This window comes from Puma concolor, chromosome C1 (genome assembly GCF_028749965.1).
Source record: "Puma concolor isolate L17-30 chromosome C1, mPumCon1.1.hap2, whole genome shotgun sequence".
Taxonomy (NCBI): domain Eukaryota; kingdom Metazoa; phylum Chordata; class Mammalia; order Carnivora; family Felidae; genus Puma; species Puma concolor.
The window spans coordinates 170,759,595-170,776,198 of NC_141674.1; the positions used below are offsets into that span (position 1 = coordinate 170,759,595).

The 16,604-nt window shown below is 37.8% G+C and overlaps 1 protein-coding gene across 5 annotated transcripts in view; it reads right to left on the reverse strand.

Moving 5' to 3' along the window:
• The window catches only part of LOC147578575 (uncharacterized), a 114,384-nt gene that overhangs the window by 33,397 nt on the left and 64,383 nt on the right, over positions 1-16,604 (reverse strand). For 3 of the 5 annotated variants that reach the window (XM_086719088.1, XM_086719085.1, XM_086719089.1), the window contains exon 5: positions 12,390-12,541. In XM_086719088.1, the coding sequence (XP_086575214.1) occupies positions 12,390-12,541 (152 nt within the window). Of the gene's footprint in view, positions 1-9,060; positions 9,122-12,389; positions 12,542-16,604 lie in introns of all 5 variants that reach the window. The other 2 variants (XM_086719086.1, XM_086719087.1) reach the window with 1 other exon arrangement.

Genomic DNA, 16,604 nt, shown 5'->3' on the forward strand with positions numbered 1-16,604 from the left:
CCTGATTGAATGGTGATGGCTTTAAATGTATATAGACAGAATATTTAAGGAGAAGTGGGTTTGCAGGGTGGTGATACTGCATTCCATTTTTGACAAGTTGAGTTTGAGTTTGAAATATCCTTGATATATTCAAGTAGAGATGTCAAACACAGAGTTGATTGCCTAGGTCAGGAGCTCAGAGAGCATTGTGAACCATATTTAGAGATTTTGGATCCATTAGCATATAAATGGCCTTTGAAGCTCTGGGAGTAGATGAGACACCCTGAAGAAAGTGGGTAGAATGAGAGAATATGAGGGTCAAAAATAGACTCCTCTCATTACATCAACATGTAAAAGAGGAGGAAGGCTGCTCTTGCATTTCTCTGGCAGGAAAATGAGTTTTTTCAAAAGGCTCCAGGAAACAGGCAGCATATGACCCACAAGTGATGATAAGATAAAGTATCTGATATTGTGTTCTGGGTTAGATTCCAACTCAAGAAAACATCTCTTGGGCTTCTCTGGATGTGAAGAAGACTCACAGCCTGACTATCTCACTAATGTTATTACAGTTTCTTTGCTTTTCCTTCCCTTCTTTGGTAATGCTCTATCTAGGACATGCTTCCTTGGTAACATGCCAGGCATAAGCAGCTTGAAGACTGCCCCCACTTTATTCTTAGATAATATTCTCACTCAGATTATAGAAAAAGGAAGTTTTATGATAGGAGTGGTTGGGAAATAAAGTATATGTTTACTCTGGCCATGAACTATAATTAGAAAGGTCCAAAATACTGTAAGTAGCAATTCAATACTCACTTTTCTCAAGAATCTCATAAAACTTAATTAATGAATGCAAAGGTCCTGACAAAAATTTTAAAATGTACACTGATGATGAAATGCATGCTTCTATTTCCTTGTGTTTCTAGTCTGCATCACATCCACTTGTACATGTGTTCATTCTAAGAGATAGATCTTAGATTCACAGCATCTTAAATCTGAAAGGAGCTCAAAGTGAACCTCCCACTCAGCCCTCTCTCCCCTGGCCCTGTGCCCACTTCTAGATGAGGAAACTGTTGTGCAGGGATGATGGCACCTAGAACTCCCATTTACGTGTTGCTATATATTTAAACAATAGTGTTTACATTCAAGAGAATATTATATATTACACTGGTGAAGATCCCAGGCTCTTGGAACTGATTGTCTGGGTCTGACAATCAAACGAGCTTTGGGCAAATTACTTAGTCCCTCAGTTCTTTTGTTTCTGCATCTACGAAGTCACCTTTTATAGTATCTACTCATGGGCATTGGTAGACAATTATCCATAGGTTTCTTGTGATTCTGGCTGTCTCTTGAGCAGACAGGCTGACTACCTTTGTTCTGGACTACATTTTTTTTAACGTTTATTTATTTTTGAGAGACAGAGAGAAAGAGAATGACCAGGGGAGGGGCAGAGAGAGAGGGAGACACAGAATCTGAAGCAGGTTCTACGCTCTGAACTGTCAGCACAGAGTCTGACATGGGGCTCGAACCCACGAACTGCGAGATCATGACCTGACCCGAAGTCAGATGCTTAACAGACTGAGCCACCCAGGCACCCCATGTTCTGGACTACCTCTTTAAAAATGTTTGTATAGACAACAGCCTTGAAGGTTATGGTGTCTACCTCAGGACAAAGAGCAAGCTTGCTTACTATCCAACAAAATAAAGATGACTCCCTCTGGAGGTATGTTTCCTTCCCATTATAAAAGATTTGGGTTCCCTTATTTCAGGATTCTTCTCCCACACTACGACCCATCACCTGGAGGCATCGCCTGGACCTCAGAGAACCGATGCAGATACTGACACTCTAGCTATTAATATTTATGTTAATAATTAATAAAGGCCTGCATCTGTGACTCAGGAGGCTCACATCTTCTGCCAGTAGCCATGTAATTGTGTCAGGCTAACACATTAGTTTCCAAGTAATATAAAATCTCAGACCCTTAACAATTCTTGACAATACATTTCTATAAGAATGGAGTAAAGCAAGTAAACATAAAAAGCCTGAAAGAGTATCTGGCACATAAAGACTAAAGACTGAGTAAATTTTGGTTGTTAATATCAATATATAGTTACACTTGCCAAATGCACATGGTTTATTCATGGGCAAAGCCAAGACTAGAATCCATATATGTAAAAACTCAGTCTAATATTCTTTTTTACCACTTCATTCTAACAACCTCTTTCCCCCTAACATTACATTTTCTGTATATTTAACTTACAATTAATATTGACAATAGGTAATTGAAGAGGAAGAATTAAGAATTTATACCAGCTTATTTGGTGAAAATGTTAAAATTAGTATGAGAGAAACAATAAGTCTGGTGATCAGACATCAGAGCATTAAAGTATTATTTTAAGAGAAAAGTGGCCAAAACCATGGTAAGCCCTGATACATCCAAAAAACTAATGTTCTTGGAAATACATTATGAGCAAAATATTATAAAGTTTGAAAATTCCTTAATGACAATGAACATTTTACTACGTATATTTTTATCTATGAAAATCTACTATGTTTTTGTTAAAGGCTCAAAGTGAATTTCTAAAATGTATATATGCCACAGACAGAATCTCTGAAAATAATGACTCCCTACACCAATGGTTGGATTTTGAAATATCCCCTAAGACATTTTCTACAAATCATGGTTTAAGATTTAGTACCCATATCACCACTGGAATAAAGAATAATATTAATCAAATACTTGCTTTATAGCATTCATACTTAGTATTTTACATGTTTTCTTTAATGAATCCTTACAACAATCCCATGGGAGAGAAATTATTAGTAACTTCATTTAATGATGAGAAAATTATGCACAGAAAATAATTTACTCAAGTTTATATAGCTAGTAAGATCTAATGGACCAAAGTGAACTAAGGTCTGATGAGTAGTGATCCTGTTCTATTAAGCACTAATTACACTGCTATAAATCTTTAGTTAGATTTACCAAGGAAATGAATATGGTGAAATTAAATGTTAAAATTAAGACACTAGGGGCTCCTGGGTGGCTCAGTGGGTTGAGTGTCAGACTTGATTTTGGCTCAGCTCGTGATCTCACAGTTCCTGAGATTGAGCCCTGCATCGTCCTCAGGCTCTGCACTGACAGCTGGGAGCTTGCTTGGGATTCTCTCTCTCTCTCTCTCTCTCTCTCTCTCTCTCTCTCTCTCTGTCTCTCTCTCGTTCTCTCTCTCTGCCCTGCCCCTGCTCACATGCTCACTCGTTTGTGCACATGTGTGCACTCTCTCTTTCTCTCTCTCAAAACAAATAAACTTAAAAAAATTGTTTTTAATTAGGAAACTAGACTTTTCACAAAACCATAAAAACAATTCAATAGACCAATAATTGCAAATCACAAATCAGTCCTACCCTTTCCATAAGCTACTGTCAAGAAGCCTGCATTCTAACTCTGTTCTCTTGGATGGAATGTAAAATTTTTCAAGAAACAACACTTACCTAATTCAATATTTAAAAAAAATAAATTTTTTTTAAATCCGTCTTCTTCCAGAGACCCTTAAAGATGGTACTTTTACTATGAATACAAACATGACAAGAAGATAATCAACTTTTAAAAAGTTATTTCCCTCACTCTAACTCCCCCTGCTTTTCTACTCACACACTTGACATCATGTTTTCGAAATCATGAGGTTAACATTAATTTGTAGTGTGACTGATGTCTGAGTTACAATGTTCTTAAAAAATTCAAGTTTTCTCCATTATTGTCAACTCATTTCTAGTTATTTCTCTTTTTGATTTGCTTAGTTCATTGAAGCTCTTTTCTGGGGCCTTTTTCCCGTATGTCTCCTATGCTATTTCCAGAGTCCTGTTTTCTATCTTTAAGTCTGTCAAACATAGTAGCTCCATTTTTTTTAAAACAACGTTTCACCTGTTCTTTCTCTTTTCTACATTGTACTTTATACTTCTGAAAATCAGTGTGGCCTTTTTCATTCATGATCAACATTTGCTATAACAGCTTTCCCTGAAACAAAAGGAAATAACTAGAACAAACAACATGCTAAATGATCAGGATGTGGTGACTAAACCTAGCCTGATTCCCAACTGGAGTACTTGGCCACCTACTTTATGTAATTTTAGGGATTTGAAAACCCCACGGGTCTCCAGATTTTCAAATACTGATTTGCCATGATCCTTGTTCATCATCAGTTTGAAGAGGTAGGGCCTTATCTTTACTTGGCCATTGCTAAAAAAAAAAAAAAAAAAAAAAAAAAAAAAAACAGAACAGACAAAAAACAAAAAACAAAACAAAAACATAATCATAAATAATTATTGTTAGAAAAATTACTTGTCAAGTTGGGCTCTAAGGACAGGATATTTCACCATGCTACAAGGAAACGAGTAAGGAAGTAAGAAAAGAACATCTCAGGGGTGAGATCTCACTAGTGACAGAACACAGGAGGGCACCATGCTAGAGAGGTCTGAGTTCCACAGGATATGGGAAACTTAGAAGACATTATTTGTCTCCCCATGTGTCAAACAATGGGGCAAGCACCGAGGGAATGATAAAATGATAAGACATAGGCTCTGCTTGTAAATCACTTCTCATCTCACTGTGGATGGAGATCAAGCCCACAACCCAGGTAGAACACTGTATGTAATTATGTTTTGTATGGGTAAGACTATGAAGAGTTCAAAGACATTAAATTCATTAGGATTACTAACTGCATTCTCTCGACACAACAATGACAATTTAAAGAGAAGATGGGATGAGCACTGGGTGTTGTATGGAAACCAATTTGACAATAAACTTCATATATTGAAAATAAATAAATAAATAAATAAATAAATAAATAAATAAATAAATAGAAGATGGAGAGTGGTCATAGAAGGAGATGGGTTGGCAGCCCACCCCACTGACAGAGGGGTTCTATGGAAGGAATTACCAAAAGATTAGGCAAAAATATTTTTAAGCACATTTGGCTTTAAGATGGGGACATCTTAAAATGGGAGATGTGGAGTCCATGTGAAAAACCATGCCTCACACAAAACATCTATAATTCAATTTCTATTTATGTAAAAAAAAATTCAAATGGAATTTGCTTGTTACTCTCCTAATTCATGATGTTTGACTCCACTGAGTTATAGCAGATATGATCTACAAGCATCTATTAAGTACCAATGTTGGAATGGTACTGAAGACTGAATTAATAGAACCCCATGAGCTCTGTTCTTGCCCTATAATTATAATATTGTAACTTAAGGAAATATTGATAGTAGAAATATCATTGGCACATTCTTTTAAGATGGTTGAAAAGGACTGTCCTATGCTGAAGCACCTGTGTTTTCACTGACTTCTTCTTTGTTCCTCACCCTTCTCTTCTCAAACTTCCTATTTCTTCTCAAACTTCCTGAATGAATCTTGGCGGAAAGTTTAGTGAGTCAAATCTAAGAGATGGTAAAAGGATGTGGGAAATCCTAAGTTTGGCTTTTTTGAATCCTGAAGAAATACTTCTTTAAGGAGTAAAGGCCAACTCTATTCTTCAAAACATTTCACAGATACCTGCCAATGGCATTTATGTTACAACACAACCAGAGTTTTCAATGTGAAATAACTCAATTCATTAGAAGCAGTATTTCAAAAGAATAAGAACTAAAGGATTTAGAGAACTTAGACCCATTCCCAATAACTCAAACAGCCTTATTTTTCTCTTGGAGAAGTCATTACCAACACTGTCATTAGAGGAATCTACCCTTATTTATTTAAAAACAAAATTGACCTGAAAAATGGAGTGAAAATTATAAGAAGCAAATCCAGCTCTTCTCAATTTTGATTTTTATTTTACTGTTTAGTGTAGAATTCTGGAAAACCTCTGGATTCAGTGGAATGAAGAATCTTACAGTGTAATGAAGTCTACAACAAGAACACAATTGGATTGAAAATAAATTACTAGCTAATAGGGAGTCATCTACAATTTTAACTTTGGAGGTAAATGAGGCATGATGCTATTGTTGTTCTACTTGTTATTTAGGTTTTTTTCCTTAGTGAACATGTGTTGAATAAGAATTTTTTTTTATTATGAACGCTTTGGTATTATTTACATAATTTGCTGGGACTTGGAATTTTATGGAAACAGTCTTTCACCAGTTCTTGATTTTTTTTTTAAGATTTTATTTTTAAGTAATCCCGACACCCAATGAGGGGCTTGAACTCACAACTCTGAGATCAAAAGTCATGCACTCTATCAACTGAGCCAGCTAGTTGGTACCCCACCAGTACCCCACCAGTTCCTGCTTTGAAAATATGTATTCCTTTAATGCTCACTTGAGAATTTAAGATCTTATTCACTAGTGTTCTTCAGGATACTTTGAAGAAAACATTGTTGTATGAATCCATAAAAAGTATTAGCATAGCTAATAGCTGGGTATTTTACAAATATTTATATTTTATGAAAATTCAAGCATACTTGAAATTTATTTTTTTCATTTTCTTTGTTTTTTTTTAATGTTTATTCATTTTTGAGAGACAGAGACAGAGAGCAAGTCAGGGAGGGGCAGAGTGAGGAAGACACAGAATCCGAAGCAGGCTCCAGGTTCCAAACTTTCAGCACAGAACCCGACATGGGGCTTGAACTCACTAACTATAAGATCCTGACCTGAGCTGAAGTTGGACGCTCAACTGACTGTGCCACCCAGGCGTCCTCGCATTTTCTTTTCTTAAGCAGACAATTCTGTGTTGAAAAGTATAAGACTACAAAGATCAGAGCAATATATCAAGGGAGAAGGATGTCTACATGTTTAAGTGTGGGAAAAGAATCTGTGGATGTTTTCTCTAGACATTAAAGAGATGATATGTTAGACAGTTCCTGGTACATGGCTAGAGCTTTGATGTATTGTTTTTGGTTAACTGATACACTAAGGACATGGTTGCCCTTCACAGTCAGAAGTAAACATAGGATGTGAAAAGTAAATAAAGTCTGAAAGAGCAACTTGTGCTAGAGCATTTAATATTCTTTCTCTGTTAGCACCATTCCCCACCCCAGTCTGTTTTATAAATACCTATAGTATGGTCAAGCATCAAGAGGAGGAAATAATGGGACATCTGAACATGGGAAAAGAGAAAAGATGAGATCTGAAGTGGGGGTGGAGCTCAGAGTTGGAAGCAAAAGCGTGCTTTGTCAGTTAACTACTTGGGGGAAAGTGGTACAATCCATGGGACCAAAAAAAAAAAAAAAAAAAAAGAAAAAGAAAAAGAAAAAAGAAAGATAACAGAAAAGTAGAACCGGAATTTAGGGCTTGGATCCAAATTGTACACATAACTGGCTTCTCCAATATCAGCTCCGTGTTCCCAGTTTATGAATAAGAAGAGGGCACCCAATCATTACTCATTGTGTGGTAGCTAGAATTTTGAAGATGTGAAGTAGTGACTATCTCCTGATACTGTGTAGCTCTAAACTCTTTGCTCACTTGCTTTTTTAGGATCCCTAGGAGAGTAGAGGGGCCCCTTCTGTGGTAAAGTTAGCTGTTCTAGAATAACTGGGGATTGCTAATTATTGTTATAAACTATCAATAAAGCCTAATAAAGAATTCCTTTGGGCAGAGCCTTTGGAAAACATGCTTCAAATGGCAGCCTTATAACTAATGGGATATGTGAAATATTAGGTAACAGTCTGTGTACATCTCAATGGCCTCTTTTAATAAGTCAATCTCTACTGATGTCCTGCTGTTAAGATTAAAGGACAACAAATATATGCAAGACTTTGAGAAGAATGAGGCCCAAGGTTTATATTTGAATTATAGAATTTATTTTATGCTTAGTGTGGAAAAAGCCTCAGCCAAGGTAGCTGTGTGTAGCTGTGTATAAATTCTGAATTATATACCATGAGAAAAGTAAATCTTAAGGTTCTACGCCCATATTTATTTGCAGGAGATTTGGGGCAATAGGGAGAAGAGAGGGATATGGGAAAGGGACCCAGTGAAATGACAGTGAAGAAGACCAAGGATTCTTCTTATCTGAGTCTCTGTGTCTCTCTCTTTTTAAGATTGTTTGTTTGTTTGTTTGTTTGTTTGTTTAGAGAGATTGTGGGGGAAGGGAGTGCACATGAGCGGGGTAGGGGCAGAGAGAGAGAGAATCCTAAGCAGGCTCTGCACTATCAGTGCAGAGCCTGATGTGGGGCTGGAACCCAGGAACCGTGTGGCCATGACCTGAGCTGAAATCAAGTCAGACGCTTAACCAAGTGAGCCACCCAAGCACCCCACTTATGTGAATCTCTTAAACATTATCCTGGATTATACTTCTGTTTTTTACATTAAAATAAAATGGATCTTTAAGAGGACCTTTCTTCCTTATGACATAATTACTTACATCAATGTCTCTTTTCCCTTATTTACTTATAAACTCCTTGCAGAAGTCATGTGTCATATTTTCTACCTATATAAGACAGTACAGAGCTTTGCACACACAGATATTCATAAAATGTCTGGTGAATGAACACTATCTGTTGATTTTCCAGCTGTTATATAAAGCTGAAGTTCTATTCACATGTTATCAATGATAGCTGTGGCAGCAGATAATAAAAAGAGCTTTGATAGGTGGTTCTGAGTGGCATGGCTTCTTTTTCCAAAGAAGTGCTTTGAAAGGCAAACATTTTAATAACTGCCTAAAAATTCATCACTTATATCTGGCCATTGACCAAGTTTCTCTGAATTTTTAAAAAAATCACTCACAAAGTATATGTTCCTCAATATACAGAGCCTATTCCTCAGTAATAGAGCCTAGGTTTCATCCTCTAAAGGACAAAGGATGCCAGTTTTTAGAAGTGTATTTGAAATAGCTTCTTATGTAATTATAGATGTAAAATTGTATCTTCTAGCTCAAAGAGAACTGTTGCAAGAAAAACAGCCACTTCGTTTGTCTAGAATGTCAGGGTCATTATTTTTATGGGAGGCTTTTGAGAAACACTAATTTGTGGAAGAAAAGCATCACAGAAGGCAAATTTGACAGTTTAAATTCTCATGCCCAGATTGTTCTAGGGATCATAGTTAATTGAAAGATAATGAAAGGCTAAATGCAGCTTTGTTTAACTACTTACAGAGCCAGTGAAGTGATTCTGAGTCTGATTTTCACAATCTGAAAGATGAAAATGTACTATGCTGTAGACAGAAAAATGCAGAGTAATTGAGAGATTATGAAATGCTGATGGGCATCCCAACAACATTCTAGTGTAGTTTCAACTGGTTCTAGACTCTTAGAATAAGCAAAATCCCTTCCCACACTGATAAACACATACTTGTATATAGCATTCTATCTTTGAGGCAGACTTAAATAGTATGTTAGTTTATTATTGTCTGGAAAGTGATGCCAATGAAAAACTGCCAATCTGGCCCTTTTAAAGAAATAAAAACCTAATCTGGTCTCAAAGTCAATCATTTTTCTTAGGTTTAACAACTAATTTTAACAACTAAAACCATTTTGTGCACAAACCTCAAGAAATGGAATCTGTCATTTACACTGCAGAGGAGTTTCAACAACACAAGTTCAGCTGTGAAAAACTGTGAACAACTGTAAACATCAGGACCTAGATTGCTTTATACTACCAGGATAATTTATTTTTGAGGGTTTTTTTTGGGGGGTAGAGAGAATATTTTGAGTAGCAATCTGTTATTACTGGCCCTTGCCTAACACCTCCTTGATGTCAATAAAAAAGATGTTCTTCGGGAACATTTACGTTTGGAGAGAAATTGAAACTAGTTTGTCTTATGTGGACCAGTCAGGGTCAATCAGCCTGAATCTGAGAAATAAACTTGAATATTAGGCCTTGCTAACGCCATGGAACTATTTCCAATGCTAAAAGGCCCTGACGGGTTAGAGAATGAGCCCTGTGAAGGAGAATGTCTTGGTATCACTCATAGAGCTTCTGTGCAAGAGGATTTCATAACCCAGAATCTATTTTTCTGAAGAAAATTATCATTGATACACACCTACCAAAACGAAGGTGCTAAAAATTGTTAGTTCAGTGAATGAGTAAGTGAATGAACAGGACAGTTTTATATAGTCAACCCAGATATACAATGAAATTTATTTGTATTTATTGACTTTCTGTGTCCTCTCTTATGTAGTCTGGGAATTTATGCACTACGGATAACATTGTAAAGGCCAACTATTTCAAATTTTAAATAACTTATTTAAAACTAGGATTTTACAAATATTAATGATTATAATAATTGTCATTTGAATACTAAATTTTATATATGCTGCTAAGTCTTATCTATGTATTAATTCTTTTTGTACACACAAAGAACCAATGGGGTCAGTATTAGCACCCCCATTTTATTACAGAAACAGAAGCTCAGAACGGTAAGTCATGCATTCAAATGTATGTCATCACAGTCAGGGAGTCTGATTCCAAGGCTCACATTCTTAACCTCTAAATTGCAACATGAACACAATCAGTGAATATTTCAAACTTTTTTGAGACCTACAAATTAATGTAGATTCCCCTGTGACTAAATATACATATGTACATTGAAATGTTATTTCCAAGGCATGTAGATAGACATACACATAGCCAACTCCTGCCCTTAGTATGAATCCCATGTTTACTCACAAAAACACCATACTTAAGAACCAGAAAAATCTGGGGCGCCTGGGTGGCTCAGTTGGTTGAGTGTCCAATTTCAGCTCAGGTCATGATCTCGCGGTTTGTGAGTTCGGGCCCTGCATCAGGCTCTGTGTGGACAGCTCAGAGACTGGAGCCTGCTTCTGATTCTGTTTTTCCCTCTCTCTCTGCCCCTCCCCCACACGTGGTCTGTCTCTCTCTGCCTCTCAAAAATAAAGAAAACTAATAAAAAAATGTTTTTAAAAAGAACCAGAAAAATCTACAAATCATGCAGAGATATGGGAAGAAATATGAAAATTACAGTAAGTAGATTTCTAAAGGCTTTACCATAGAAATAAACAAGCATTGAGAGAAAAAAATATGTTTGTACCTTTATGGCTCACCTGTGAATAAAATTTACTTGGTTAAAAAAAAGAGAGAGAAGGTTTGGCACAATATTTTAGAGCAATTATATGTTCTGTAACAAGTAGTTTGGAGTTTACTGCACCAAAGCTTCAAACATAACATCTCTTCTTAAATATTAGCAAAATGAAATTATAAAAGATTTATTTTCCCCTTGATTTTTTCCGTTCTTCCTCCCATTTCCCACTCCCTTGTCTCCTTCCTCCCTTTAACCCCTCAGATTATTTAGTGCATATTATACACTAGGCACTATTTTGGATGTTTATAATATACAAAAATCACTGTCCTCTTTTTCCATATCTACTTTTTTTTTTACAGTTTATTTTTGAGAGAAAGAAGTAAGGAGCAGGGAGGGGTAGGGAGAGAAGGAGAGACTGACATATCTATATTGAACTTATTTATGTCCTACATTAAAAAAATTTTTTTTTCAACGTTTATTTATTTTTGGGACAGAGAGAGACAGAGCATGAACGGGGCAGGGGCAGAGAGAGAGGGAGACACAGAATCGGAAACAGGCTCCAGGCTCTAAGCCATCAGCCCAGAGCCCGACGCGGGGCTCGAACTCACGGACCGCGAGATCGTGACCTGGCTGAAGTCGGACGCTTAACCGACTGCACCACCCAGGCGCCCCTATGTCCTACATTTAAAATGGCTTTTTTGTAGAAGCATATAGTTTGGTCTTGCTTTCTTATCCATTTTGACAACCTGAGCCTTTTAGTGTGTTTATACTATTTATATTTAACATAAGTAGTCTATGGGTAGGTCAAACTCTATCATCTTGCTGTTTTTTTTAATTTTTTAAATGTTTATTTATTTTTGAGAGAATGAGAAACAGACCATGAGCAGGGGAAGGGCAGAGAGAGAGGGAGACACAGAATCCAAAGCAGGCTCCAGGCTCTGAGCTGTCAGTACAGAGACCAATGTGGGACTCAAACTCACAAACTGTGAGATCATGACCTGAGCCTAAGTTGGCTACTTAACCAACTGAGCCACCCAGGTGCCCCTTTATTGCTGTTTTCTAATGTTTTATCTGTTCTTCATCTCTTTTGTCCTCTTTTTCTGCCTACTGTTGAATTCACTGAGTATTTTTTTTTAATTTTACTTTATTTCTACTATAGAAATATATGTCTTTTTATACAACTTCTGGTAGTTGCTGTAGGTTTTTAAATATACAATTTAGTTAGTCATGATCTACCTTAAAATAATGTATCGATAATTTCATATGTAGTAGAAAGACCTTAACATACTATCCATCCAATTCCTCCCTTCCATCTGCTGTTGTTGTCATACATTTTACATTTACATTTTGGATAAATATATAATAGCTATCATTATTTTTGCTTTAGACATCCAGTTATCTTTTGAAGCAATTAAAAGAATAAAAGTTAATTTTATGTTACCTTGCTTGATTCCATTTCCAATGCTCTTCATTTCTTGATGTAGATCCAAGTTTTATGGTTGGTCTTATATTCCTTTTGCCTGAAGAACTTCCTAAATTCTGAATATATTTTGAAGGCAGAGCCAATAAAATTTCCAGAGGTATTGATGTTGCCTTTGAGAGAAAGCAAGTCAAAGATAACCCCTAGGTTTATAATAAAACTGCTGATTAATCAGTGACAACAGAAAATAACTGAATACAAAGGAACATATTTAGGAAGGAAGAGATACTAGTGTAAAAAAAGAAAACACAACTCCAGAAAAATACTACTTGAGACACCAAATGTATTTGTAATTTACTTATTTGCCATGTATTTTTCTTCCCCTCAAAGCCCCAATTTTAAAGACCTCTTAGAAGTCCCAGGGTCAGGGCAGGAGTATGGAGTCTGTCTGACTCTTGTATCTACATACGCCTACCTCCTCTCATCAACCTGGATGCAAAACTCAGTCCCTTCATTGGTTTCAACAGGAAATCTTTCCCTCTCATGTTTATCAAGTTTCTTCTTTTCTTTTTTGATTTTTTCTTTTTTTAAAACTCCTTCATGGGGCGCCTGGGTGGCTCAGTCGGTTAAGTGTCTGACTTCAGCTCAGGTCACAATCTCGCGGTCCGTGAGTTTAAGCCCCGCGTCAGGCTCTGGGCTGATCGCTCAGAGCCTGGAGCCTGTTTCCGATTCTGTGTCTCCCTCTCTTTCTGCCCCTCCCCCGTTCATGCCCTGTCTCTCTCTGTCTCAAAAATAAATAAACGTTAAAAAAAATTAAAAAAAAAATAAAATAAAACTTCTTCATGTAGTTTTTGTTCCCTCCTTATGAACTTGCTCCCTGTGAATTCTGAATTCTTATTTTATGTGGAGTTTAACTGTCTCCTACACTCAGCATTATATAAACAAAACCCCTTAAGGAGGTTATTAGAATAAAGAAAGCCTCAGGATTTCCCCTTCCCAGCCATTTAGGTTTATGAATTTACCCCACTGTTGCAGGTAGTCTCCCCAGGATTTGCATGCAGGAGGTTTACTGGAAGTGCTCTTAGAATCAGTATATGTGAAGAAGTAAGGAAGACAAGACCAGGCAGAGAGAGAAGTTAAAATGAGATTCAGTTGAAATAGTAGCCTCAGTCAACCCCACAGAGGTCTCTCAAGTCTGAGATGATCCTACAAAGATGTCCCACATTAGCAAACATACCCTACAATCATTGGATACAGCTGCAGCTGGGGACAGGTGCATAGACTTGCTCAAGGCAGCTTCCTTCACATAAGGGCAAATCCCAGAGTTGCAGGTAACTGTGGATCATTAGCAAACACTACTAGTATCTGAGACCATGAAGCCTTGACCATGAAGGAGAATCTGGGCAGTGTCCAAATGCATCCACTATAATCCATCCGTATACCATTCAGTTCTACTTGTTTCATATAGCATATTGTCTCCACAAAGGGAACAACTCCAGGATTAATACTGATATCCTTTCCTAGGAAAACATTATGAGGAGTTTAATGGGACAAGTTTAAGGTGCCCCTTGCAGATATTCTCCAGGATGCATCTGATATTTGTAGTCTCCCTCATCTATTAAATCATCTGTTAGATTCTGCTTACTTTCAACTATCACATCAGTTTGTCTCACTCACTTACTTGGTGGGATGACCCAGGCTCACCCCAGGCCCTGAGAACCTTCTTAGGATGTGGCTTCTGCACATGTCTGTTTACCAGAAAAGTTAGTCTAGGGAATACCAAGAACCCCCTTCTACCCTACCCTTTCTCTAGCACATCACCTGGGTGTCAAGTGTATTTTTCTCTGTTTCTCTTACATAAAAGCAGCCCTACCCTCTTCTGATGATCAGAGACAATTACTCTTGCCAGGATGTGGATCTTTTCTTTGGCCTACTGGATCCCTGGCACAAAGAACCTAAAGTAACCTCATGGCAGTCATAGCTAAAGTTTACTGGGGCTCCTGCAGAACCATCCTCCCTCTGAGAATCACAACCACTAGACTTACAGAACCTAGAGTTGTGGGGATAGAAAGTACAGATTTTCCAAATGGGTCACTGGGAGTGATAATAAGTGGAGTCCCTTCTCCCTAGTTCCCAGATCGATGTATGGTTGATGGTTGATGATTTAGGGTGTGCTCTTTATCCTGGAGAATAAAGATGGGCACCATATCCTTGTAGAGTATAATTTCCAAGTTGCCACCTTAGATGTACCTTAAAAAAGCCGTTCCATCACTCCATCAGGCTGGCAGAATCGAGTGATAGGATATGTGATAGGACCAGTGAATCTCATTGTCAGGTGCCTATTGTCACGTCTTATTTGTCATAAAGTGCACTGCTTGTTCCAATGTAATCTATGTAGGATCACATGTTGGTAGATCAAAAATTCTATTTGCCCTTGAGTAATGATGCTGCCTGTGTGCCTAATGGGCAGAAAAGGCAATCACATAGAGAGCTCTACTCAAAATAAATTTCTGCCTTCCAAGATGGAATGGCCACAATGTAATCAACTTTGGCTAGTTGGTCCCCTCAAGGGATGGTGCTCTATTAGAGGGTGCTCTATTAGTATTAGTATCACTGCTCTTAGGTTAGGTAATTGGCAGCAGCAGTACTAGGTCCACCTTGGTGAGTGGTAATTCACGTTGTTGGGCCCGTACACAGCCTACATAGCTTCTCCCATATAAGCCCTTTGTACAACACTGGGGTGGCTTCTGACAAAGACTGACTAGTATCAACTAGCTAAATTATTCTATAAGATTGTTTCTATAACCTTCAATAGTAGATTCTCTCCGGGCTACATGTTTAGGTGGATCAGAGTTATCATATTTCACACCCATGGTGACATGTCAATTTGCATGTTCCTTCCTCAGACCCCTCTGTCTCATTTTTTTAACATTTCTCCTTCCAAGCCCTTGACCAACAAGCCCAAACATTTGTCACTGTTATTGAGTCTATATATCTAATCTTCTTTAAAAAAATTTTAATTGTGTATTTATTTTTGAGAGAAGGAGGGAGCAAGCAGGGGAGGGGCAGAGAGAAAGGGAGACACAAAATCTGAAGAAGGCTCCAGGCTCTGAGCTGTCAGCACAGAGCCCCACGTGGGGCTTGAACTCACAAACTGTGAGATCATGACCCGGGCTGAAGTTGGACACTCAACCGACTAAGCCACCCAGGTGCCCCATATATATTTAATCTTATATCAACATACTTGTCTTTTTTTTTTTAATTTTTTTTTTAACGTTTATTTTTGAGACAGAGACAGAGCATGAACAGGGGAGGGTCAGAGAGAGAGGGAGACACAGAATCTGAAATAGGCTCCAGGCTCTGAGCAGTCGACACAGAGCCCGACGCTGGGCTCGACCTCATGGACCGCGAGATCATGACCTGAGCCGAAGTCGGACGCTTAACCGACTGAGCCACCAGGCACCCCAACATACTTGTCTTTTGACGCGAAATAGATGATGATCCACACCACCCAAACCTCTGCCAATTGGGAAGACTGCCCCCTCTGCCTTTTCTCCAGGCCACCTGTGAGTGAGGCTATTGTGAAAGAGTCCAAAGGATATATGGGTTGTCTCCTGTTGTGTATCACACCGCCTCAAAACTAAGTGGTTTAAAACAGCAGTGTATTGTTTCTGGAAAAGAGATGACAAACATGGTCCAGGATGAAGGCACATGAGGTGGAATGAAAGTGAAAGTCAAAAAATGAGGATGTGAAGAATAGGGACTGTGATATCACCATCAATAAACAATGAAAGGATATGAGATAGAGAGACTGTGAGATAGACAATGAAGTTATAAATAAATATAGGAGATAAGCTAGAAAAAATCTTTATGCTTTATACTAAACAAAGGCATTATTCCTTATCTTTGTTTTCAGGCCTCTCCCCAACATAGGACCCCAGTTGCACGGTAAACATTCTATTAACAGCTACACATTGAAAGATCCTATCAGAAACTACTGTGAGAAAAGAGTCTTCCATTTACTGCCTTCATGTTACTACTTCGACCTAGAATTTTCCTCCCACTCCATCACACCTCAACCCTCCATGAAATGCTTAATTACTTTTTATGATCCAACTCAAAATTGTATGTGTGTGGGGACTTAAATAAACAAACAAATTGAGGCTCCGTGAAGAAACTCCTGTCAATAATGGATTTCCCTTCCCCTGAACACACTGAAATCCTTAACAACAGGGG